At 35.5% G+C, this 26,911-nt stretch overlaps 1 protein-coding gene across 3 annotated transcripts in view; it reads right to left on the reverse strand.

Annotated features, from left to right (window-relative positions):
- Nucleotides 1–26,911, reverse strand: part of LOC139822677 (uncharacterized) — a 190,867-nt gene that overhangs the window by 45,126 nt on the left and 118,830 nt on the right. For all 3 annotated transcript variants that reach the window (XM_071794619.1, XM_071794616.1, XM_071794618.1), the window contains one exon: nt 4,831–4,995. In XM_071794619.1, the coding sequence (XP_071650720.1) occupies nt 4,831–4,995 (165 nt within the window). The remainder of the gene's footprint in view (nt 1–4,830; nt 4,996–26,911) is intronic.

Below are 26,911 nucleotides of genomic sequence, written 5' to 3' on the forward strand. Positions count from 1 at the left end.
TATATTATTTTATACACATAGATTCTATGTTGCCTTCTGAACTGTATCGTGTACCCAATGTAATGCATTTCAGACATACCAAAAAATTTAATTTGTTACGTAAGTAAAGGAGAAAAACGGTAAAAAAATATAGTAAAAGGTAAAAATAATAAAAACTAATTTAGGAAATTATTTTATAAATTAAGATAGGAGAATTAAGCAGTCAAACAAGCAAAACTATTATTATTATTATTACAGTCTATAGATATATAATCCAAAAATTGCGGCTCTTCTCGTCTAAACTTTGATGTCGAATATACGAGAGCATTGCGACCTCTTTTTGCAGAACGATTTTTCTCTCCGGTCCGCACAATACCTAGGCTTTACCGATACGTGACTAGAATGTTTCGCTCGCACCCTCGTACGACGAAGGAGATAACTCGCTACGTTCTTCAAGCAACCCTTTCCGTCCCAGCGAAACTCGGCGTTACTCGACTGAAAGTGGGAACTTAATACGCTCTCGTAATGTACATTTATTAACTCCGCGCAATGTCGCGTATATTATGTTAACGAGAGGAGAATTCGCTTCCTGCAATCGAATGTTCTTGCACCAATGAAACGCATTTGTTATTGCGCTCCGCACTTACTCCGCAGGTGGTAATTTAGGTTAATTACTCCCCTGCACGGAGTTAATGTCTTTATAAGTTGCTTAAGGTTTACCGCCTGTAACGGGGTTGTGCCTCCGCATAGATCAATTAACGCGAATAAACGATAAGATTTATGAATCGCGAAATAATTGACCTTCTCGTAATAATGTCATGTTTGGATAATATCCCATGCTATTTTTCTTACAAAGAGCCAAAATAAATAACAGGTGCAGTCATTTATCAAAAATGAATAAAGATAATGCAGCAAACTGAATTATACGCTATATTTTACAAAAATTGCCTTCCATAAACGCGAGATAAAGTTTTCTCTCTAAATCTCATAGAGTGGTTTCGCCACTAATACATTAAAGAATTAAAGTGATTGCGATAGTCACTCTAAAAGAGAGAGGGTTGTCACTCTAATTAGAGTAAATGTGGGCACTCATAAGATAGGAGTGAATTTTTCACTCAAATTTTTAGACCGGCTACTTTATCGGACTGATATAATCTCACTTTAAAGCTATAGTGAATCACGTACGATTAACTAATTGACCGATAAATGACTCCACCAGAGTAAAATTTTCCACTCAAAATTGTAGAGTGACATAATTCGCTGCACTCGAAAAGAGTGCCCTTTCACTCAAACTTATTATAGAACGCAATTTTACTCTTTTTGAGTGACAAATTACTAGAAGTGCACAGGCTCAATTTTCACTTTTCGTTACATTTGCATTTCACTTGTTTTAAATAATATTTCACTCTTTGACTTTTATAGAGTTAACTTTAGAGAATTTATTCTGTCAATCCAGGGAGTTTACGGCATTCAATTTGTTTTCATTTTCACATTATTTCACAAACGCAGAATAGTCGGGATCTAAAATCGATCAACGAGGAGGCATTTCGACGTAACGACGCGAACGAAATCAGAAGCATTCTCATTCCGCGTGCGCGGCGAAGAACCTATTGTCGCTCGCGCAAATAAAGGAATGTCCACGTTGCCAGAAGTAATTTCCTACTCGTGCCGCATGCCGTCGTGTATACGCACCGTGTATAAACGCATCTCGTAACTTGGGTTAATTATACGCCAAGCATATATACGCGCGATGCTGGATTTTGGAAAGGGACGGCTCGGTTGGTTGGCTGGCTGGTTTTGCAGCCAAGCGCCACCGAGGTGAAAGGGGGATATACAAGGCAGGGGCATTTCGTCCGTGCACGTGGGGATTTAGGCAAAAACCCCTGGTAGATTAAACGACTACGACGTCGCTGATGGCCCCGCCGGAGTATTCAGTAAATTCCGGGCAGCCATGGAAACGTCCGCCGTGTATTTTGGCGAGCGTTTTATTGTGCGCGCGTGGCGAGGGTTGGTTTTCTTAGGGTGAAGAGCCGGTCGGGGATTTACCCGGGACCCTTCTCAGACGCCGTACGCATCTGCTTAAATTGTAATTGACAGTCGGACGAATTCCGCCCAGTTTTCGACAAACTGCAGCGAGGCGAAAATGTGATTACTGCTTTCCAAATAAGCCTGAGGCACCGTTAAATTCAAATTAAATACTTAAGTTAAAAAGCATTAATAAAATGCTTTCATGCGAGTTACATTCATCGGCTTTCACTGTCAAATCTTCAACAAACTAAGCATTAAGGTAAAACATTTTCCTCGAATCTCGTTCTTGGAAACTTTAATGGTACTTCTGATTTTCTCGGAGAGAAAGAGATCCTAGAATTATAAACTTAGTTCACTTAACATTTAAACAAAGATGATTTATACAAGTTACAAATGATTATTGCGATGATCATTTCAATGATGAACACCTAAATTTTGATAGGCAGACGTGGCAGTTGGCACCTTTAACGGGTATGCCGAGGGAGAAAAATAAATCGCTCGAAATTAGATGTCGAGGAAAGGTGGACACGTATACGTACGATTAAGGGACGAGCCCGTTTTTTTGCCACCGAATTGCCCGCTCGCGAACTGCTCTATTTTATCACGATCTGTCGATAACAGGCAGGTCTGACTAAGGGGAGCGTCTCTTCTACGTATAGAATCATCTCGTTGGGCACGTCGTAGATTCTCGTGAAATGAAGTGGCCGCTGTACTCACCAACTTCGCGCTAACTTCAATTTTTCTATTATACGACGGTAAGCCATTACGTTAAACAATCTCATTTTCATTTTGTGATATTGCTGATCCCACGGATTTCACCGCACAACAGCAGACGCAGTTCCGCGCGAACAGGCCCACTTTATAATAATTGTTTAATACGGACAAAATTTATTTATTCCGCAGATAAATGTCGAGGAATCATTTGCGTCAACTGGCGAGAGCGAGGTTGCAACTTTTAGTCTGTTACCGTCAATTCAACTCAACGTGAGGAACATTGCGTTAAAGTGACAGTTCAACATTTCAGTCCCAATGTATTTTTATTGACAATACACACATTTTCTGATCTTTTTTTCGCTCGCTGCGACACAACAAAATCGGTTAAGCAAAATGTTTATCGATATATTCTCCACATTGACGGTTTCATCACACCGGCGAGAAAGAGATTTGCACGTTTCTTTGTCATCGTTAATTTTAATAAACGCAATGTACTTCTGATCCTCATATATTATATAATACAATTACAATTCATTTGTATAAGATCTGTCGCAATACAAAAGCGGTCACACATGGAAATATAAAATATTTATTAATTGCCTACGAAATTTTATTTTCAGAGACTATTTACACGAAAACGCCTGCAACCAAAGAGAGATATTAAATTATTGCCATAAATATGAATCCACGCACAAATGTTATAAACCCATAAATGGATTATTTTGTAAATATAAATAATTGCGATTTCTATTTTATGTAAAAGCTTTAGATCGCTTTTAAGTTTTTATTCGGCCAATTTTACTACTGTAATTATAACTTTATTCCTACGTGTCTATTCACAGAAAAAAAGAACATTTTGATTTAAAGAATATTTTTGCTTTTGACATATATATAAATCTTAAAATAAGATTATACAGCGTTACAAGGATAAATACGTAAACAAGAATAAATTATTTGCATTAAAGCATTATATATAATTTAATAAAGAAAAATATATTCTTATTATTGAAAAATAATATTGGATAGAAAATATTCATATTATAACGATAAAGACTGCAGTTTAATCTTATTTTAAAATTTAATATTTTCTATGTGAACACAAATAATGTTGATTCAATTTTATTATGTTACAATAAAAAAGCAGAAAATATAATTATCATCAAAATAAATCATATGTACTCGACAATTATAATATTCAAATTAAATTGTCACTATGATTTCAACACACCCCACGCGCTTATTTTTAATCCACAATATTCAAATGTATTATGTATATTCAACGTTTAAAATGTTGACATTCGCGAATATATCGCGTTGCGTGAAATATCACGTTTCCGACAGGATCTATCTTTGAACGCCACTACGTTGTAATATTACTCTTGTAACATCCTAACATCGTTGGAATTTCATTCTGTCTTTACACGTTGCGAGGCATCGACTGATTCGTTCCCCGCGGGGGAAGAAAGCGGAGAGGTCGGCGTTTCTAACGAAGTAGAAATTCCTGCGCAGCCTTTGCCGGCAATCGCAACAAGGCACGTTTCGAAGCGAGTATCGAAGCTATACCTGCCAGAGAACAATGAAGGGATCAATTACCGTCCTAAAACACCCCGGCGATGAAAACTGAGACCAAAATACTTGCGATTGCGAGCTGCAAACGGACCTTTGATCCGCGATTCGGCCCCATGCCTTCTCACAAACTGGATTAGTTCACGGCAAAAAAAAATTTAATTAAAGTGTAGAAACGGATGATTTGTTACTGCAAATATAACTTTACTTACGTATACCGTTAATATGAATTGCAGTTACCATAAAAATACGTCAAAGTGACAAGTTCTCCTAAGTTTTAACATATTTAACCAAATTATAGAGAGCTTGTTGAACTTTCTTTACGACTCCTATAGATTCATATCATTCCCAACGTTTGGTACGACGAATAATAAACATTTCGAAATGTCCCAACTAACTTTAACAATCTCCGATCCGTTTGTCGCGCCATCGCAATTTCTACGTTAGTTCGTCGAGTGGATATGCATTTGCCGGCGCGGCGCGTTAAAAGCCCCCTTTAAGCCTTCCGCGAGCGGCAAGATCGAAAGTAAAAGTTTCACTTACGTGAGCACGGACGCGTCTCGTCGCTCCCATCTCCGCAGTCGTCGACAACGTTGCAGACTTTGTTGAGGGCGACGCAATGCCCGTTGGCGCACTGAAACTCGCTCTGCCGGCAGGAAAGCACCGTCGTCGCCGTGAGGATGCAGGTGCAAACGAGCCAATGCATGTCTGAAACAATATAAAAAAGCGACGTGGCTTAGTGTAATGGAAAAAAAGAACTCTTCGCGCGCTTGCGATCTAAATTTTTCATGTGATTTGAAAATTTCGAGCGAGTTATTGCCAAGTTCTTTACGCGATAGATAATTTTCACTATATTTTCACTATATGATATTTACAATGTGCAATTACATCTAATTACTAAAATTCAGTATAACGTGTAATTATATGTAAATTGTATATGTATTAGCTCGTGAAATAATATTTATCGAACCATTTTTGAGATACAAAAGGTCTGTTCTTTGAAACGTGACTTATCAGACATTTTTGATTGAGCAATTCTTTCATAAAAAAATATTTGTCCGCCATGAGTACATAATAGTATTTGAATTTTGTGAATCAATAGGCAAGCGAATCAGAGGATCAGAAGTCAGCAGAATAAAAGTATATTTACACAGAGAATCGATGGAACTGGGTTTTTTGACACACGGACCATATAAACCGCTTGCGCTGCGACTCGAAATATGCTGCTCGAAATGTTACATTGTTGACTTTAGTAGTGAATTTCGTTTATTTTACAACAGATATATAATTGTAAAATTCATAACAATTAAAATATTACATTGATTTCGCGTTAAAATTGCGACATTACGAAAGGATGAATGAAAAAGATGATTCTACATATTTCGCTGTATATAATTCAACTAGTATCACTGGAACTCTTGAGCGTCGCGCCCGGCTTCGTCTGAGATTAACGGAGTTGCTACCGCTAACATAAAAATATTATTGTTGCGGTGATGATAAAGTTTCATGACAACGTGAACGCGCAACTTCGTCCTCGAAGTTAAATCGAACAGGAACACGAAGGATATCGGACCACGTTCTCTCGATTTCCGGCGTCGCCTGAAACCGTCGACGTTCACCCAATTGAAGCGAAACTTTCGTTATTCTCGTGCTCCCGCGACGTAACCCCCGCGGTCTTTGCTTTTTCCCCCTTAAAACTGGTAAAACTGAGGTCAGCTCGAGCACGGTAGCTGACCAACAAGTTCGCTAATTACGATATTGTAGGAGCGAATTCTGCAATTTGCTTGAACTGCAATTATCAGTTTTTATAAATACATTGCAAAGAAAATATAGACGCATATTAGCAATTGTGGCGCTAAAAAAGGAAACTTTTATTTCAATAAATTACTTAGAAAAAAATTAAATACGATATTCAAATTACCTAAATTTTTATATATTTGAAAATACGACAACTTTTTGCTAATTTCTTGTTTCGCAAATATAAAATAGTTTCAAAAGATGTAATATCCGCGTATTACGTCGTAAATCTTCATCATCGTGAACTATATAATACTAGTCTGCGCATATTCTATCATTCACCTCTTATTCCGAAGTCTGTAAGATAACGTTATATAATCTTTTCTCGAGCAGATGAGATGAAGAGATGTGCATCTTTCTTTTTTTGCTCAATCGGCTCGATGCGCAGCCAATTTCCATGGCCACAAAGAGAAAATTCAAGTGCGAGATATAAGAAAGGAACAATTCGGTATTCATGAGAATCATAAAGACTAAAGCGAGGGGAAATCAGACGGACAAGCAGGGAAAAAGTAAGTTATCGTTGCGGCGGCTATGATATACATTCTTGCCTCTTTCTTGTCTCGTCGCTCGTCGCAAGTTACGCTGAATAAGTTTAAATGTCAGGAAATATACAGAGCCGTCCCTGGAAGAAAGCGGTAAAGTTTTCGCGAGAGTGTCGTCCGGTAAGAAGACGACCCATCACCCACTTCGTCTTCGATGCCTCTTGAGTGCTATAAAGTCACTTTTGCATTAAAATCATGAGAATTTAATGCGACTTAATGCGATTTATCTTACATAAGTTTAATACTTTATTATCAGCTTTCTTCATCTGTATCAACAGTTCTTGCTCGAATGCTATGTTGAAAATTTCCAAAAACATATTAAATTTTCTAATTCTTAAATATTTTACAAATTAAAGAAAAGTGTGAAATCGCTTAGCGTTTTACGAATATAAAAATATAATTTTTCTATCAATATAATATATATCTACATAATCTTCAGAAAAGTGTCATTCCAATATTTTCTTTTTACGGCTGGAGACACAATAAACATTTTTCATAAAGTCTAAAACGATCTACTATTGAAACTGTCGTTTCAATGCTAAGTCGAGATTATTACTTTCCAGTTTTGCGAGTTTATATCACACATGTCACCGACTTTACGTCATATACTATATAACGGGATAGAAACGGAAAATTCTCAAGATATCTTCGAGACATTGCGTCGAATATTCAAGCGTTTAATGCGGGATTCGAGCTTCCACCGCGCCGCGTCAGTCCACATCTTCGCGCATCGCGGCCTTTTTATCCGTTCAGCCTCCATTCTCCAATTTCGCGGACGAATTTCACGAGACAAGAGGCATCCCGCGCGTGCCATCCTTCTCGTCCCGAATTTCCACAATTTCTAACAAATTCCTATAAATACCTCCCGTCGAAACTTTAGACTAAATTAATCTTTTAATGGCTACATGCGCGTACGCAGATAATACAAATATATTTAACAGCGGAAACAACTTTCAAATTGCTGAGTAATCTATTAGATTAAATTATTATTATTACTATGAATTTCGCTGAATTTATGTATTGCAACATAGTTGCGATTCTATCTACATAGAGAAATATAAATAATCTTTTAATTATAATTAAACAATATATTAAAATATAAAACACATAACAAAAGAAAATTTATGTAACTTAACAATTATTTATAGTATTGGAAGTTTTATCAGCAGCATCTAATTTTAATAATAATGCAAAATAAATGTTTAATATTCTAATAAGTAATAATAATAAAATATAAATGTTTAATAATATTCGTGGCACTAAACAAAGATAGGTAATACCAAACTTAGCTATTGTATATGTTTGTTTGATGTGATTATCTGTCCGTGCTCTATATTAAAGACGAGGTAATAATGCTCCTTAGCGCTCGATTTGAATTGAGATTACCTCATCCAACCTATAGTTGTTTTAGAACATAGTAAAACATTTTCATACTGTTTTCTACGTGAGAAATGACCGCGTCATCGTCTTGTAGGACACTTAACTCGTATCTGTTTACTCTCATTAGCGAACTGTTTAGCCGACGTGTGTACGATGATGTTTATTGACTTGGTTCAATTAACTACGTGGACGCGACGAGTCAATTAACTATTTGCGACTAAGGCTAAGTCAGCATTAATTAATGATTGACATGCTACCTACATTTTACAGAAATATACACCTATTAACAAAAGTTGAGAAACTAGATACTTTTTAAAAAATGTTGTTTATTTTTTTCTGAGACATGTGCGTTAAAATTAAAAGAAACATAAAATACAATATAATTTTGTACGTATAATTATAAGCGCTTTTTTTTAAATACATTTTTACTAATTGTAAGACTAAAGACTAGAAACAATGTCAAACTAATGGAAACATCTTTACAAATAAAATCTTTACGACAAAAATGAAAACTGGAATAACTACACATTTCTGCCATATATCCAATACATAATATAAACAAACAAATGTAGTTCGAGTTATATATAAACTGCGTAAATATGACAGAAAAATGTTAGAAAAAAATAGCAGAAAAATTGACTTTGCAAAAGTGTCTGGTATAAATGGTTGCATTGTCACGAATATTATAAAATAATTTTAAGAACATGGGAGTGTTAAAAAGGTACTCAAACGGACAGACGACGAAAACAAGCTAGATCATCAAATTGCAAGACTCTCTAAAAGTAATTTATTTTATACTGCTTTCGAAATTAAAAATCAATTGAGTCTTGACTATATTAGCGGCAGGACAATTAGTCGCCGTTTAAATGGAAATAATTTCTTCGCACGAAGAACCGTGTTAAATATCATTTATTTAAAAAAAAAATAGAAAAGTTTGTTAGAAGAATTTGTACATTGTGCAATTTGTCCAAAAATTCGTTTCAAGTCTATTTTGCTGCAGTCATTCGAGAAATGTTTATTTTACTTAAGAATAGTATCAAGCGGTAAGTCAATTTTATTTATTTCGCGTTTTATGCCTTATTCATAACAGAGAAAAGCTTTTAAAATACCTCTTAATGTCGCCATTTGGAGAAAGTGGATGAGGCCTAATAAAATACTGAAGTTAGCTGAATAAAAAGGGAACTTTTCGCGCAATCTTTTTGAAAGTTTACGTAGTTATTGTGAGTATTAATAGTTGACCAGTGATCTTATTTCCTTGTTTGTATCACAACCGTGTCCGTTTATTATCATATTTTATTAAAAGGCGTGCAAATAAAAATAATCTTCTATATTTAAAATTATATATTTTAGAAAATATATAATTAAAAATATATTTTAGAATTATAATTATTACAAAATATTATTGAACACCGACGCGAAACCCGCTCACAGCGGAATGGAATTATTATGCGTGTTTTTCAATATCGTTTTTAAATATATTGTACATATCGTATAATATTATTTATTTTACAAATGCAGATATATTAAATTAAAATTTTAATTCAGAATTAATTTCACAACTGCATTTGTTGTAATAAATTAATTTTAATCTAGAATCAATTCTATAAATGTAGAATTTCAAAAAATGGAATTTTTGCGATCTTAACGTTATACAGACAGTACTAGCTGGAGATATCATTTGACTTGAAGCCTACTGCGACAAGCACGAAAACGACTGAAAAGCCCTTGTCATCTACGAGACAGCATTAAGCTTAGTCATTCCAGCGGAAAGCGGGTACTTAAATTTTAAGCTTTTGTCTGTCGCTGTGATTTAACTTATCATCTTACATACCTTGAGACATTTAGTTGCGTCGGTTTATGATTTGTTTTTAATTTCTTTAAGCAAGTCTGCAATTCAGACGCCTATGTACGTGAATTAATGAATAATTAAATATATTTCAAACAAAATTTACGCAGAATAATTTATAATTATTTTTAATGTGTTGAAAATTACATAATGTTAAAAATTTAATCAGTATTTTTGAGAAAAAAAGAATATTAATTTGCGACTAAACCGCGTGCGAGCGTTCGAAAACGTAATGAATAAGCAACTCCTCGTGCGTAAATTGCTCATAAAATTTCCTGCGAAATGCAGTACGCGCTGCTGGATCATTATTTGCGTTCAATGCCGTTGTCGTAATACCCAACTTCTAATTGAAATCAGATTCGAGCGATAAATCCACAATACACGGTTACAGGAAGATTGCAGCTCGAGTATTGTGCGTGTTTCAATTATAATACGGTGAAATTCAGATTGTCATCGGGCAAAATTACTAACCGCTCCGCGCGCGCATAACCCACCCACACACACATTGAATATACAATGGCTTTTTGGAAACTTCCCCCAGGTACAACTGCAGGCCAAACTTCATCAAAGTTCTCTTCCGCCGACATCGAATATAATATCGCGTTGTCGTGCATGTACGCACATACGTACACCCGTGTCGAATGTCACTTTTGGATCTGTGTGCCATGCACTTGTATATATATGCCAATAGTCGCCGAAACTTTAAGCTAAAAGCACCGTCCGCGTCTCTTGAACTCAAGTTTCCGCCATTACGATCGTAGCTTTTCAAATTCAAATGACGCTCGGGTTATGTAGAATTTAACTATCTTAATGTTCCGACATCAATTTAAATTGTCGCCGCTCACATTGGAAAAACACGTATAATAATTCCGTTCCGCTGTGAGAAATTTGGTTTCCCATCGATGTTCAATAATTTTTGTAATCTAATTATAATTCTAAAATATATTTTATGAAGATTATTTTCATTTGTACGCCTTTTGATTTATGTTAGAGAGTAATTAGAATAATTTTAATATTTCAGCTGCAGGATATGTTATTTAATGGAAAAGGAATCGTAATTCTCTCGCATGTAACTCACACATTTGTGGATATACAAAATATATAGAATGTAAAAGTATATTTCAATATTAAAATATTCGAATAGAATTTTTTGTGTGCTGTATTATTGCACGTGTTTAATAATTAATATAATTTGTCATTTATCAAAGCCCCGTCAAAATGTTTGGAAAATATAGTCTTTTGTTAAAAAGCACGCACCTTTATTTTATTTATCCCGATGTAATTTTCCAAACGAAATTTCGTCCTGTGACTTTTTTCTTAATGCACCAAAACGCTATATCATTTTTCACAATGCTTCCCTTCGGGAGACGTGTCATTCTGTCTCGCTCGTGTCTAATCTTTTGTCATCGTTTCCGCGAGAAAGGATGACGCGCATAAAAGATACAACCTGTGGTTCCTCTCCCTTGTTTTCGCTCGCTCCCCTATTTTCTTTACCAGGCAACGGCGAAAAATGTTCACGGGTTTTTATCACCAACCCGTATCTTTTCTTTCTGTCTTACCTCTTATAACCCTGTCTCCTTCTTTTTCTAGCTCTTACTCATCCTCGTTTACTTCCATTTTTGTTTTCTAAGGCTTACTGTCGATGCAAAAGCACTCAAAATAGTCATATTGTCTCTGCTCCGTAATAAAGGGTAATCGACACGAATGGATTTCGCCGAAATTTCTGCCAAATGTTTTTGAGCCTGCACGAAGGAAGAGAAAACCATTAGGGGAGACCGGGGCTCGTTGGCAGTGTTTTCACAATTTCGGCATTTGAGTTTTTAAACAACTAATTATCATGATTAAACAGTGGGTACTAATATGATAGAGAGAACCTTTCTCTGCATTTTCATGCCAGGAATGCTCCTGTATACTGTATAGTTTCTTTGTAATAAGTGAAATACGAACATGCTGCATTGTAGCCAACTTGCCCCGATAATAAGGTAAGTTGGTTATGCGACAAAAGTCCATGTTAAATTAATGAAAACGTAATAGGAACACAAAACGGGTAACAGATATGTACTTCTTGATGAAGATTGTATCTTTTAAAGTTATATTGCAATGATTGAATAGCAAAATGCTGTTGCAGAAAAACAATTGCAAACTATTATATATATAGTAGCTTTTTTCAACATAAAAATAATATAAATATATATCTAACTTCTATTAGCGTTGTAGGCAGCAAATGACATACTCACATAGGTCTCACGCGTGCGGCAACAACAAGTCAAGGTAAGCATATGCTTAATATGAGCCAACATACCCCATCCCTACATACGTTTAATTTCAGTCATTTTCTTACAATAAATTACTGTTGTTCCTCAAAATAACATGTCGTAACAGAAACGTTTCATTTAACTAATGATACGTCACGTTGATTTACTTCTCAAGCTGAAGAACATTAATATGATATTTTGAAACGCTCGAAAATTTACTTGCCACCTCTTGAATCAGAGTTTTCTCTTTTTCTATTATAATACTTGTTTGATTTAAATAAAACTTTGGGTAAAGTACCTATCTATAATAAAAAAATCCATGGTCCTCTTTTAAAAAGGGCATGTCGTAGGTATTGTTGTCACTTTTCCGCGATGCCGATTGGTTCTCTTGCTGCGCTTACTTCATTTGCAGCTGTCATTGTATATTTGTGTTATATTGACAGTTGTGTGTATCAAGAGTTAATAGTGTAATAGTAATAGCATAATGTTAAAGCTAAATAGCGCGCGCGAAGCGCGCGTCTGTAGGATCTAGTGTCATAAAAAAGATATTTTGTGATAACTTTTCCATTGTTTTTTTTTCACTATAAATACATAAACGGAACGCATTGCCAACTTGCCTTTTGTGCCAACGAGCCCCGGTCTCCCCTACAACGACAGATATAACAATTATAATTAATTTTTTGGGACTGATAGCATCAATGAAATTAATCTTAGTTTTAGAATTCAACATAAATATACCGGGAATAAAAATTTTTGTACATTTTTTTATTTTAGTAACATGATATTATTTGTAAACCTTTTATTCATTTTTTAGTTTAATTTTCGACTTTTATACATCGAAGAAATAGGATGTGCATTTGACTCGAATTTTATATTGTCATTTTTATCTTTTTGTTTACCGGTTTTTATGTGTTTTTTTAATTTATCACATTGAAGATAGGCTAATGTCGGACCGAAATGTTTGTTAAAGTGTTTAATTAAAAGTTAAAATATTATAATTAAAGATTACGACATGAACAGCCCGTTGTGACTCTGTCCCTCTTTTTTATACGTTAATTTATATCAACATTTTATTAAAATTTTACCTAGAAACTGGAGTGGCTGGAAAACTGAGCGATTTTTTAAAGAAACTGTTTAAATGTTTTACTCTACCTTACTGTTGTGTGAATGTGGAAGAAATATATATATCTTTTTCTTACTTTCGAAAATAAATGTTTCTCTAACTGCAGAACTTTATAAATATCATTTTTTTTTTTACATTTTTCTAAAATATCCAAAGAATTGCAATACAAACCGATATCTAATCTCTCGATCTTATTTTACCAGAATAAAATAATTCATAACTGTGTGACAACATGTCTGACTTTATTTTTAGTTCGGAGTTTCTTGCATTTCAGAATGTGCAATGAAATCTTATCAGCTTTGGGATGTATCATACATAAATTATAAGTATACAAATGCGCAGTTTCATGTGTTAGACGTATCCCTCAAAGCGGAGCGAAGCTTAATTATTCCTGTTTTCGAGTAATGCATTTCGCGGGCTTTCAGATAACAGCGTAGATGTTTGCAAATGAAATGCAAACTAGAGAATTAATTGCGACAATTGGCATGCTTCGGAGAAGGACATTAATTACCGAATCATTGACTACAATTCAAATTAATTCCGCGAAATTATTACCGAACTATGGACTATTATTTCATCACGTTAAACTATGATGCAAGGTACTATCTACTTGTTGAGTATATAATTTTTTATAAAAATATATATAATAATTAACATTTAAACAGTTTCTTTTAAAAATCGCCCAGTTTTTAAGCCATAAGTCCAGTTTCTAGATTAAATTTTAATAAAATCTTGATAAACTAACATATAAAAAAAGGGAGAACAGAGCCACAACAGGCTGTTTATGTCGTAATCTTTAATTCAATTATTTTAGCTTTTAGTTAAATACTTTAACAAACATTTCGGTCTGTCATCAAACTACCTTCAGTGCTATAAATTAAAAAAAAACACGTAAAGGCTGGTAAATAAAAAGATAAAAATAAAAACCGCATTAGTTCTTAATATAAAATTCAAATCGAACACACATCTTATTTTTTCAATGTATAAAAGTCGAGAATTTAAACTAAAATAAATAAAAAATTTACAAATAATAATATGTTACTGAAATAAAAAAAGTTACAAAAATGTTTATCCTAAATACTAACGTAAGTATTGTGTTGAAAAGACTTATAGTATTCTATGTTCATGTTGTCACATGTTCAATTGTCACTTATGATAATGTTATAAGTTCAAGCAGCGGTAGACAACTGGCGAGAGAATACGTTCGCACATAGATACTCTATTGGACTAGGAAATAATACCTACTAATATTCATACAAAAAAAAAACTCAATCTAAACTTCACATATTCCAATCCATCATTCAGTGATAAAAAGAGGACAAAAAGAAACACAAAATTCTACATTACTTTATATCACGATAATATCAGATAAAACATCTAATACTCAATATCAACCAATTAATTTGTTGATATTTCCCGAATTGTTTAATGTTAACACGTATAATGAGTTCAATCTTTGAGTATCAGATGTTTTATCTAATGCCACCGTGATATTTAGTAGTGTAGAATTTTGTGTTTCTTTTGTATGGAACTGAGAAATCTTATACGGATATTTTCTTTTTAATGCGAACGTTTTTTGACAGTCTTATAAAAATATTGAATTTTTTGGGTAATTTTTCATTGTTGCCTAACCCCCAACTTAAGGGATCGGTTCCCTCTCTAAATATAGAGAGCTAGATACTTTCGGTTGCCATATGGGATATCCCTACGATCGCATAAAAACCGACAATTTTGGTCGGTTTTGAACTCGGATCCTCCGGCTCACTAGACCAGCGCACATCTTTCGGCGCCATCATGTGCGCCATCGCCACATGGAGTGGTAACGGAAAAGGAGGGAAAAAGGAAGAGTAGGATGTTAATTAGTGGGGAGTAAGTTAAAAACATGGAGGTACATATTTATCCGATAATAGGCCGGTACCCTTTATACAGAAATTTTATATCTATACTGTAAGTGATTATTTGGCTAGTAATTAATTGTTAGTAATTACTTATTTTGAGTATTAAAAGCATTAAAAACAGTGCTTTTAATACTCAAAATAAGTAATTAATCACTAGCCAAGTAATCACTTACAGTAGATATTAATTTTCTGTAAAGGTATTCCGCGTATTTAATGCAGCGGATTGACATTTGATATGTGCACCATTTCCGATACAATTCTTTTGATGTGAGACAGTTCTTGGTTTCTCCAAAATTTGAACATTATCCTAATCGAAATTATGATTGGTTTCTAATCTGTAGCAAGATATAACAGATAGGGCTTTTGTTCTTTATATGTTTTCGGCCTTTATATGTTTTCTTAATTTATCATACTAAAGATGACAGATCAAAACGTTTATTAAAGTATATTAATTAAAGATTATGACACACAAACACCTTATGGTTTTGTACCCTTTTTTTTATATGTTGATTTTTAACCATTAAATTCTGATATTGAATTAAGCTTAAAAATGAGATTTAAAAAAATATATCCAAGTTTTTAAAATAAACAATAAAGATAAAATAATAGTGTTTTATCATATACATGGTTTAGAAAAAAGTTCTGACAATTTCATGATTTTCAGGGCAAAGAGAATAACATTGACTACGTCACATTTGTTGGCACGTCTTGTCTTCTTGAGAAAAAAAACGTGACTTTTTGAATAATTCTTACCGAAGAAAGTTTATGCTACGCTCGGAAAGACATATTTCATTTGAATAACGCATCTTCCTTCAAACGAATCAACGCCTGAGCGTGAGGGGTAAAGAAGAACGGTAAGAGTTTCTTACCCGCCTGAGGACACAAAGAGATATGCGACGAGCGTGAAGAATGGTTTTAGAGATCTCGTCTTTTTCGTGAAAGCCTCGTGTTCGCGTAGGGTTTAAATCGTATACTCGAACAAATTGGAATTCTTGGTTCTTTATTTAAAATCAATGACGAACTATGGCTACAAACAGCGACTATATATATGGCAGTCGTAAATATATTACGTCTTAATGGAATTGTATAATATTTCGATATAATAGTTTCAAGAAATATATTTTGCTACTTATTAAATCAACCTACCCAGAAAATATTTAATGTAATAGAGAAATAAAGTAACTTACATAATTAAGAGATTCTAACACTGTGCTAACGAGAAAACCGTTCTCCAGCGAATCGCATGATTCCCGTATTCAGGTGGTTGGCCTCGTCTGACCTCTAAATTTCTCGATTACGATTTCTCGAGCGGAGCTTTGCTAAGGAGAACGGAAGCGACGATCCGGAAATACGTCTAGGAACGCGCGAAGATCACTATTCGTAGAAATTGCGCAATGGAACTCGAAGGAACGTCGGATCCAATTTCAGACGTTGGATTTTAAAGGCGATGGTCTCTCATCGGGCGGCATTGAAGCGAGCTCGTGCTATAATTTATTTTGATAATGACTATAATTAAAATACGCGCGACGTTTATAATTAAAAATATGAAAATAATTTGTACGCTTTATGGAGACATATTTTACTTAAAAAATATGTGTAACAACTTCTTTAGTACTACAATTCATAGAATAATATCAAAATAGTGCATATTTTCTCTTTCTCTCTCTTTCTCAACGGAAAATAATTGCGCAGAAGTACAAGCGAATTTAATCTATTTTTGACATATGTAAGTAAGATTCGTTGAATGAATTACGTTAGTTTGCTCACCGAAATACGATACAGCAATTTGCTTTCGTTCGGCCAACTTGGAAGCATACCGAGAATACGATACCGGGAAGTTACGGGCTCACCGAGCGTGTAATTAGCTGACTCAGGTGGACAAGGCAAATTGCGTGTATTTGGATCGCGAATATTAGGCGGCACGCATATTCGTTATCGATTTGCCATCACCGTGTCAGATCGACGCCACGCCGCGCCGGTACCGTCGCGGCGCCATTAGATGATCATTTTCTAGCGCGCCACACATCGAAAATAGCCTTGTTGCCGTATGAAACGCTCGCCGTTCGATTTTGCCGTGTAATTACTGTCGGCCGAGCTATCCTAAATCTTCCGCCGAACTGAATCGTTCTAATTCGGTGCCGGTCGGCGGCGGTGGATCAGGTGAATGACGGCGATGGAATGCCGCGAATAATTTCGCGGCAAAATTCAACGAGATTCACGGCAAAGCGCAGCGGCAATAATCGTGTATGAAATTTATTCACTTGCGTCAGCAATTCGATAAATTAATCCGATTCGGAGAGACGACCTTGCTAATTTTGATTGCGCGAAACGATATTGCCTGAATTTGCGACAAATGCAACGGAACTTTATAATTCAAACGAAAGCGCGTTTAATCATGGGGTGAAGATATTCAGAAAAGATACTCTAGTGGCTCTCATATATTCTGGTGTCACAACTGGTTGAAGTGCTCAATTCACACACATATCAAATATGGAGCGACTCCTGGCCGAACAACAAGATGTTATCCGTTCTATCGAACGGACTATTGAAAATTACAAGAAGATGGCGTTGAAGCAACGTACTCCCGCCGTCACAAGAAGCCGGCTGGTTATCTTGAAGGAGCGTTGGACACAATGCCAAACTCTAAACGCCGAGATCAAGACTGTTGCAACTACGGAGCAACGGACCGCTCTCCCCTACTTCGTGGAGGACGAATTCTCCGCTGCGGAAGATACTTACCTAAATTTGTGTGGAAAAGAAAATATTTTATGCGATATATTAGTTAAAAATCTGGAAAAGAACTACTGTGCAAGGTTTATGCAGAAGTATTCATGCGAATTCTTTTTTTTTTTTTTATAGGTACTCTATATTGTATAGAGTATAATAAAATACTTCGTCAACTTTGACAAATTTATTGAGCGCTGAAACATTATGTCAATCTAATCGAGATCACTGCGATGCGCGCGTCGCGTAAAACGACATGCCCTTTTGTGCCGATCAGATTTCATGAATAATTCGCGGAATCCGTCCGAATGCCGGTGTGCATTAAACGTGCGAAATCCTTTCAGCATCTGGCACATACCGAATCGCGTTGCGGCCGGACATCCATCGAATAAACTTGTCCCGGTTAAACGGGGGTACCGGGGGCAAGTACCCTGGAAACACGGGTATTTCGGGAGCCGTGCTACAACACCCGGCCATTGTCCTATCTGCAAAGTTAACAAGGCACAAACTATCGCCGGCAGAGAGAACTACGTGCCACCGGACACCGTCTGCGAATAGTTGGCATTCAATATTTTTTTCCCCGTGGGTCTCTGGGCGTTTTTGGAATGTGGCTTGGGGGAATCAACTCTACTCCGCTATACGTTTACGAGAATTTCGAGAGAACGCACGAGAGAGAGAGAGGGAGACGGAGAGAGAGCTCAGTTACATCGCGTTTCACGCAGATTATACCGCGGTTCTTTTGAAAATATGAATTTTACAGTGCATAGCGTGCATAGAACTCTGAAATCGATCTTTCTTTGATGAAAGTTTAACGGGCAGTTATCATATATCGTAATTGTACGTTTTAACGTTGAATATCTGCTTAATTTAAAGTTTTGGATTACAATTCCTGTTAGAGCTCACTTGAAAATAGATTGTAATTAAAATAGATTTTAAATGTATGCCTGTTTTTTTGAAGAATGTTATTGCGCCGCTGCATACAAAATGTCGAGATTTTTCAAATAACTTACGAATAAATGAAATATGTATGTACGAATGTATAAACAAAAAAACTTCAATATTTTTTCATTTTATTTCAATTAAACGTAGAATGATTAAAGATGAAAAGAACGAGGTTATAAGTAAAAATTGTCCTTTTATACAAATATTTTAAACATTAAATTTTACAAAGAATCAATCGCTTCGTATAAAAATACTGTTAAAATGTGTGTCAAATCTGTGCAATCTAGATTTGACCCATTAAGTTTTAAAAGATTCCTACACACATTTCCGTTCTAAATTTTTATCCTCCGAATTTTAATCAAAATTTTTAGATATTGCAATTGACATTTAGGAGAAAAAGGAGTAGCTCTTTCCGAAAATCTAGTCGCCGATAGAAAGGAATATTAAAAAAAAAGATATAAAGATTAAAAGTGGAGGTAAAAAAAGTAAGTGACTTTCTGCCTTTTTACTGACAAATACTCAATTAATAAATAATGATTTCGTCTACCTTTATTCCGAGTAGAATAAATCGATATAATTATTATTTGAGTAATTTATAACAAAAATTCTACTCAAAAAGGTAAACAAAGTCATTGATTAGTTGATTATTTATCAGTAAAAAGTAAAAAGGTACGGAATTACATTTTTATTTCACCTTTTAAACTTTATATCTATTTTTCAAATATCCCATCGCCGCTTACATTTTCAGAAAGAGCACTTTTTTACCTTTAAATATCAATTACAATATAAAAATTTTAATTAGAGCCCGAGTTAGGGGATTTAAAACAGTAATGCGCGTATGGCTTCCTAGGACTTAATGAGTTAATGTACTTAAATATAACACATATTCCTCAGACGGCATTAACCACATTTAAAGCCTGCGGCAAGTTGCGGACAGTCTAATTTCACGTTCCAATGTTTCGCGGTTTTCCCTGCGAGTATAAGTTGCAAATTTTCAACGACCGTTAAAACACGCAAACCAGCGGTGTTCCCGCGGACCGTCAATCGGATTAACTAAATCCATTTTCGTTTCCGATCTGGAGAATCGCTGTCACCTCAACGCTTTGAGGTGCTGTCACAAAAGAGGTCGGCTATAGATTGAACCCTCTGTGGTCTCTCTCAAATATTGCAAAGTTGCACCGTTAATTGTTTGCCGGCGCGCTGGCAGATGAAACAAGCTATACCCGCGCGCGGTGCAGTAGTCGAAATTGCGCTAAAGCATAACGAACTTAACGAAGTTTGCACGAGATAGACTTTATAGCGTTTACATCGTCTTTGAATTTATATCTAATATTTTTTTTTAATTTCTTTTTAGACTAAACATTCGGTAAAACATCACACTTTTAATAAATAAATATCAATAAATCGAAATTTACTTTACTGAGGTTTTATCTCTATTTTATATATAATTTTTCATATTTTTCTCTTCTAACAACTGTTCGCATAACATTTTAAATAAATTTTGTTAAACCAGATCGTATCTACTATAAAGAAAAATAAATAAATTCTACAGTGTAGTGTATAACCGCGGGTTGAAAAATAATCGATAAAATTCACTGCATTTTCTTCTACGCAAAATACGCGAAATGCGAAACATTTGTATCGGCCCGCGCAAACAAGTTTGAAACAAATTCGCACGTTAAAACGAACGGTGGCAAAATTGCACCGGGAAGATACGAGACACGTAGCAACGTAATAAAACTGCGTGTAACCCTGCCGATGCGCAGCGTCAAAGGGAAACGGTTTCGATTTGCTCCGACAAATTCTAGCCTACTCCTGTGCAGTGGAATTTACCGCTATGCCTGCACAGCGGTCAGGAAACCTTTGACCAAATGAGAGACTCGCGACGGTAACTACGTGCATTACTGCACAATTTATGTAACAGGTTTAGTAAATCTTTGTTTCTTTAATCTGGAACTATCTTTGAAGATAACTGGAAGGCATCTTCGTTAATATTCATGAAAATATTTCCGAGCGAAGGGACTAAATCTTATTACCTTTTAAAAACATTTTTCTCTAATAGAAAAAGGACAATGTGACGCGACAAAATAATAACATTATTTTATAGATATAAATGTCAGAAGGAGTGATAAAAAGTGATTATTATGAAGTATCGCATAAAGGTATTATCTTCTCTTCTCTATATCTCTAGAAGAATATTATCAGATTTCTAACAACCGAACGAAATAGAAAAGGAACAAAGCCAACGCGGACAGAAGTTTATCTCAAAGAGAGAGTAAAATCCTTTTAATTCTTGATAATAATATCTAAAGTACTTTATTACTCGTTTTAATGGGATTCGAATATTCTCTGCAGTTTCAAACAAAGTCACACAAAGTACTCAAGTTTGAAGTGAAGACTATTTAATTATCAAACCTCTATTACAAATTTTATCTTTTACATAATTATTGTACAATACCCTCTCATGCGAAATATAATATTCAAAATATTATACACATTTGTTTATATATAATGCTCCTTCTTTTTTTAATTCAATCATTATTATATCCTTTCTCCTCCAATCTGTTTATTACATCAATGAAGAAATTATTGAGCGAATTTCAACGTATTTACTTTTATAATGCTGGAAAAGTAATAATTTCAAGGATTAATCCCTTATTTTCGGCATTGCATATCAATTCTTTTGACAATTAATAAACAGATAAATTAATTTTCCGACTAGGCTGTTCATAATTTTAGCATAACTGAGAATTAAAATTCTCGAAAATTTTGAGCATTTATATATCAGTATTGGATTATAAACAACATGTTTACATTTAGTAAATAAAAATTTAAAAAATGTATTTTTCACATTTTATCGTAAAAAATACATATTTATAGTTTCTAAAATTTTTTTGTTAAAAAATAATAAATTAAAATAGTATACAAGGATATATAAATAAACGTTTCCAAATGTAAATTAGTACAATGCAATAAAGATGTTATAATAAGAAAGATTAATCAAGCGACACTGTTAAATATTAAAGAATGAAATTTAAACCAATGCCTTAAGTTAAATAACATTTTGTAAGAAAAAAATATTATATTTTAACACAAAACAGTATTATTTTAACTTCATTGGTTTAGTTAAATTAACGACATATTGAGTAGGAAGCAGTGGCCTAGAAATATAGTTAAAAATGACTCAAATTGAATATAATTTGACACTACGAATTTAACAGTGGAGCACCATTATGCGATTTCCATGGATCAATTCTCTCTGTATTTCTTTTCATATTTTCTAAATTAACTCATATTTCTCTTTCATCGTAATTTAAGTTAGAAATTGATTTTGCCATTTTGCGAATCTCTTCTCCGCGCTTCCCTCAGGTCAGAGAAAGGAAGAAATTCGAAGGGCGACGTAACTCGATAGTAAGTTTGACCGAAGGTCGTGCGAACCTCATTCTCGCCGATGTAGGATGAAATAGGAGGCACTGCGAAGGTGCCATTTTGCAGGTCGGACGAGGGCGGTTATTGCGTTTTCCAGGTCCGCGGACGAAAGTCCTGCCCGTGAACAAACTAAGTTCTCTCTTCTTAACCTTAGAATCAAATAAGATAAAGGAGAAGATTCGAGATGTCCACCGGTGCAGCAAAATCGAAGCAGCCGCCGACAAGTTGCTCGACCCGCGAAAGACGAAATAAGCTCTCCTCCTTCGTCAGTTTGTTCTCATCCGCTTTTTCAAGTAAAAAAAAAGACTATACTCTTATTTCTGCATCGCTTTTGTGCATCGCGCTTTAAAACTCGGCAATATTAATTATTTTTCTCGAAATTTATATAGATACATATATTGTTATTTATATTTGGCATTTGTTTCAAAGAATTCTTTAAAGCAAATGTTATAAAATGCATACAATTGTGATACATGTAGACTAGCTATATTTGAGAACTCAAACAACGAGAATAAATATTTGATATCGATCGTCACTAACCACCCGCACGTTTTCCTTCGTCACTGACATCGAGCACGGAGGACAGACTCATCCGGCCGACGATGAAATTGTTCCGTTAGCATAGCCTAAGCTTATAATTAATACTTTAGCTTATACTCTCTTAGCTTTCTTACTCTTGCTTGCTCAATTTATTAAGCCTTATCTTAAGAGACGTACTCACTGGGGACTAATTATAATTATTGTTGATATTAATATCGAAGTCAACCACTGAATTTTAATTGTTCCTTGTGATCTTTGATGATTTTTGTCATTTTGAAAAAATAATTTAAATCATGAAAAATAAAAAGATTAGAAGATATATCTTCTCATGTGTAAATTCTTTTCTTCTTCCCTGTAAACTTTTAAATACCAAACACAAAAATGTCTCTGTTAAAAGCGATTAAATTCTTTTAAAAATTCTTGATATTTTCTATAACATCATAAAATATTATAAAATAATTTTATGAGAAATGACAGTCATTCAGTAGCTGCAAAACATTCCACACAAACATGATCTATAATCTTAATTTTCAGCAATGTTTTCCGGCGTACCAGGTGCAGCTAGGCTAGCCAAACAAAGATTTACTCTTACCGAATATTGAGCACGAATATACTTCACCATGTTTCTCTATTATCGGGTGGTCTTCTATCAGCCCTTGTTTCCGCACGGCGCGTATTTTATACTTTGTCAGATTTATGGCAATGCACATAATAGAAACGTATTTCGTATTTCGGGATAAGCTCGGAATTCGATGGCACGCGGTGTCAGGTAGCAGGGAGCAGAGGAATCGATGTCCTCGATATAACTTCTTTAAACTTCCAAGAAGATTCTCCCGAGAAGTACTCGACAAAATGCATTGTCCGACAATATGTATGCACGATTATTTACCGTAAAAAATATTGACGGAGCGTGAGAGTGCCAAAGGAGAAGATATCAACTCTATAGCTTTTACAAATAAAATACATTTTCAAACTTGTAAAAGAAAATAATACACGATACACTTAAAAAGTACAAACTCGTACAACGTTCATCTATTATTATTGCATGGAATAATAATGAAGCTGTTATTTTATACTTGGCGAGGAATTTGGATTCGATCACGTGTATATGCAATAATAATTCGATTTTCCGAGCTCGCGTGTTTCCAGCCCGATCGAGTTATTCTCAATTCCGTATTCGATTCTCCAATTCGCGATTTACTGTATCTCGAATCGTCATTTGCCTCGATAATTCGTGCCGTTAGTAGTGCAGCGACCGGATCTTCTTGTCAGGCACCATTGTTCGCGGGAGCTATTAAATTGAGCAGAGCTCCTTGTCAGTTCGGTGCGTATACCTACATGCCGGCGCGGCGCGGCGCGGGTGCCCAATGGAGGCGCCGCCTCGCCGAGGACTTCCGATGACGTCTAAATGTCTCCGCCATTCTCGGCTGGCTCGCGAAATGCGTGGCGAGGATTAATTCGGTTTTGCGGTCGAATCGAACGTCGTCGCAGGGAGCGATTTTGTCGTCGTAAGCTCTCCAGGACTTGCGGTTCGTTCAAAGATGATGATGATGACGGGCTTAAACGCGATGACAATCTGATTTGGGAGACGCGCCAGAAAGACGGCGTTGTCGCCGAATTAATTGCTGGTGCAGCCCGTAGTAAGAGAGACGACGATTTGTCAGGTCGGTTTTCGCGAGAACATGGAACTGATAGACGTATTGATTGTGCTATCTAAACGTCGGGGATGTAGACCAGATCGAACCGTATAGTCAGACAAATGCGCAAGATGGATAGCTGGATAAGGATTTGTTCGATTTTTTTTTAAGTTTCTTGAAAAACCGGTTAGGCGTTGATATTTTGGTCTTACGTGTTAATTAGCAATTAATTTGACTGACCTCATTAATTCGGGTAATATATAACATAAACTGCTATTAATATCGGTCTGACCGCCGACTTAATTATGACTCGTTGAAAATTAGAACGTAATAGTTAATTCCAGCAGCTGCAACGAATGTGACAGAATCAATGTACGTCTCTTGCACCTCGCACACGTTCGCGGAACATAATTAAATATAATATTTAGAGTGGCCGTGTTTAATTTAACAGAGGAAATATCAACGCGCGCGAGCGGTATATACTTAATGAACGTCCGTGCCAACCTGTGGGCTTAATTAACTCGGCAGCAGATACAGCAAATCGTTTCTCTAGTCTGTTGCGGATGGGAAAATATCTCAATTTGCAGCGCCGAGAAACGATTACGTCCAACGATTAAGGGCCTCCTATACGATCTGAGAAAAGTAAGTAGTCAGATTGTAGAGGGATCCTATGATAGATGGATTCCATAATGAAGGCTAATGGAAACCGCGCGCGCGTCGTGTGCCGCGACGATCGGAAAATTAATTCTACCTCACTTCGAAGGGACACTTCGCTGCGTCACTTCGTTAAATAATCAACGAGAGGCTTTAATGCAAAAGTCTACGTACGTATGTGCCATATGCCAATAATGGAAGCCGGAGTACGCGCCGAGCCGCGCGATTCGATCTCTTCTTGACACGTCAGAAGTAAATCAATTACTTATATTAGCAATTAAATCTGTGCTCAATTTAACTGAAATATAAAGTAGGCGTGTATTAGTTGGCGAATTTAATTAACGGCTGCTTTTATATGGCGCTATCCGTATTAGTTTCAGCTTTGACGTACGTACGAATACCTACCTTGTACGTCCGTGTTCGTGGAAGGCCGAAAATTAATTTGATCTGATAAGGCAACGCGCGCGTGCGCGCGCTGTAATTTTAGATCGGCGAATATCCCTACCGATTTTCGACAGATCAAAGCCAACAAACGTTTCACAACAGATTGATCATGTAGTCCGCGTAATCGTGTATAGCGAAACCTGCAGGAAATTAATTCTGCGCTGCATCGATCGCACCCCGTCGTGCCCGTCAATATTTTGAAGTAATTATTTCGCTAACATGTTTTCCGAATAAATTAGAATTACATGGAGATCTTCGAATTCCTACGCTATTTTATCTTGTCAACACAATCTAAACACTAAAATGCACAATTAATTTAACTCTTCTTTAATTAAACAAATTATTTTTTTTAAATAATATTCATTTTATTTCCTTTCCATTTTATTTTTCTTTATATTGTTTATCGTGATCATAATAATTATACTTTTTGCTGCCTCACATTTATGAAAAACAAACATCTCTTCTCCCTTCTAGATGTAACTATTTATCTGTATATTTTTGTCTGCGCGGTCTCTCGACTGTAGCGTATTTTCTTTATATTTGCGCACAGCATACAGTTTACGCTTTTTATCGGGACACAGTGAAACGAAATATAATTCTCATCGTCGGGCGGTTTAATTCGTCGGAATCAAATTAACGTCTGTTTGAAACGCGGCACAGCGATACTATAAACATTCGCGCGCGCAAATCGTCTTCTCATGCCTTTGTATCTCGATCACGCGAAATGCGCGTAACATGACTGATCAGCGGCATGACAAAAGGTCAGTGATTTGAGAATTTTCATCACGAAACGAAACGAGCGCAGGAAATATCTCAACGTGTTTTGCTTTGCCGTGCAATTTCCAATCGACTGCTTTTTTTATTCTCTCTTTACCTTTCTCTCTTTCCATTTTTTTTTAAGAGACATTCTAAACGATGCGTTAATTATTTGTTCACGAGTTACTTTGTAATTTAATATCAAATGAATAATTTTCTCTTTACAATGAATTTTATTGGACACGCTTTTTCGCTTATTTCAAGATAGTTCTGCAAAATGTAGTGCGGGGCTAACGTCGATTAAATAATATAACAGAGAATCACAATGCACGCGTCCTACCTATGAAACGTTATTGTTGCCATTACTAAATAATCACAACGCGCCAGAGCCTTCACGAGGTATTGTGTTCCTATTCATGCCGGTGTTATAAGTCAACGTCTGACACTAACTGTATATAACATTGCTGCATTATCGGCTCGCGTTACCGCGATGCGATGACAGAGCACCTTATGACGCTCGGCAGTCGTGGAACGACTGGAAGATAAACACACACATACACGCGCAATATCGCCAAGCCACCCCGTGCATCGATAAAGAGGCGAATATAACTACAGTTTTCTATGCGATAAAGAAATGCCTGATATTAGTTTTGAAAT

Source organism: Temnothorax longispinosus, chromosome 12 (genome assembly GCF_030848805.1).
Source record: "Temnothorax longispinosus isolate EJ_2023e chromosome 12, Tlon_JGU_v1, whole genome shotgun sequence".
In the NCBI taxonomy this organism is placed as follows: Eukaryota; Metazoa; Arthropoda; class Insecta; order Hymenoptera; family Formicidae; genus Temnothorax; species Temnothorax longispinosus.